This window comes from Neophocaena asiaeorientalis, unplaced genomic scaffold, assembly GCF_003031525.2.
Source record: "Neophocaena asiaeorientalis asiaeorientalis breed wild unplaced genomic scaffold, Neophocaena_asiaeorientalis_V1.1 scaffold129, whole genome shotgun sequence".
NCBI classification, from domain to species: domain Eukaryota; kingdom Metazoa; phylum Chordata; class Mammalia; order Artiodactyla; family Phocoenidae; genus Neophocaena; species Neophocaena asiaeorientalis.
In genome coordinates this window covers 9,703,141-9,704,201 of record NW_020172446.1, presented here as the reverse complement: position 1 = coordinate 9,704,201, position 1,061 = coordinate 9,703,141, and the positions used below count along the sequence as shown (strand labels likewise).

General features: G+C 55.7%; 1 protein-coding gene across 1 annotated transcript in view; it reads right to left on the bottom strand.

The window, feature by feature from the left end:
* ZNF232 (zinc finger protein 232) overlaps positions 1–1,061 on the bottom strand; it is a 16,754-nt gene that overhangs the window by 2,442 nt on the left and 13,251 nt on the right. The window contains exons 4-5 of the mRNA XM_024735467.1: positions 543–1,020; positions 143–269 (exon numbers count right to left, since the gene is read on the bottom strand). Coding sequence (XP_024591235.1) covers positions 143–269; positions 543–962 — 547 coding nt within the window. The 5' untranslated portion in view covers positions 963–1,020. The remainder of the gene's footprint in view (positions 1–142; positions 270–542; positions 1,021–1,061) is intronic.

Below are 1,061 nucleotides of genomic sequence, written 5' to 3'. Positions count from 1 at the left end.
CCCGTGTCCCCTGCATCGGCAGGCGGACTCTCAACCACTGCGCCACCAGGGAAGCCCAGGATAGCCAACTTTTGACCACCTACTCTGCGCCCTTTATACCCTCTCCTCCTCCTCTCCCTCCCCACAGAATCCTGCTCCTCACCACGCTCTGGGAAAGGCTGGGTCTCCTTAGGCTGGAGCTGGATGCTTGGTTTCTCCTGGGCTGCTCCCACAGGCTCCTTCTCCTCCCACGGCTCTTCCTGTGCAGGTCCGTGTGCCGGGCCTGGGACCTGGAGATGATCAGGCACCACTCGGTTTCTGTGGAGCCAAAGCTTCCAAGGAGACTTTGGAGAGCCTCCTCAGAGTCAGCACAGGGGCAGGAAGAGGAGCTAGAGTCTTATTCAGGACTTGAGGGCAGAAAAAACACACAGAAACACACACTCACTGCTCTGCCTGGCCCAAAAGAGTTTTGAACTTGGCAACTCCCCCTACTGCTGCCCCTCTGTCCAGCCTGAAGGTCATTGATCTGGCTCCCACAACAGATCGTATGTTCCCCTTCCCACCTGCAGTCCTGGTTCATCAAGTCCTTTCTCTAAGTCCTCCAGCACAGTCACAGCTTCCTCTCCACTCTCAGGGTGATGTCCCCGCACCCAGGACTGGAGCTTCTCCGGTAGGATGGTCAGGAATTGTTCCAGCACGAGCAACTCCAGGATCTGCTCCTTGGTGTGCCTCTCGGGCCTTAGCCATTCACAGCAGAGCACCCTTAGTCGGCTCAGGGCCTCCCGGGGACCAGGAGTCTCCTGGTAGCAGAGCTGCCTGAAGCGTTGGCGGAAGATCTCCTGACTGGGAGAGCGGTTCCCATGTAGCCTGGTCTCACACTCCCAAGACTGTTCCTCTTCCTTTGGCTCCATCATCATAATCTTCTCTTGACCCTGTGTATCCTGAAGGGCCAGAGTTTCAGCTGCTGTTAGTGATCCAGCCATCCTAGCCTGGACTGGCTCTGTAGAAGGCCCATACTAGCAGGAGTCTTTCAGGGGCACCCTGTAACATAAGTAGAAATCATTCTTTTTTTTTTTTTTTTT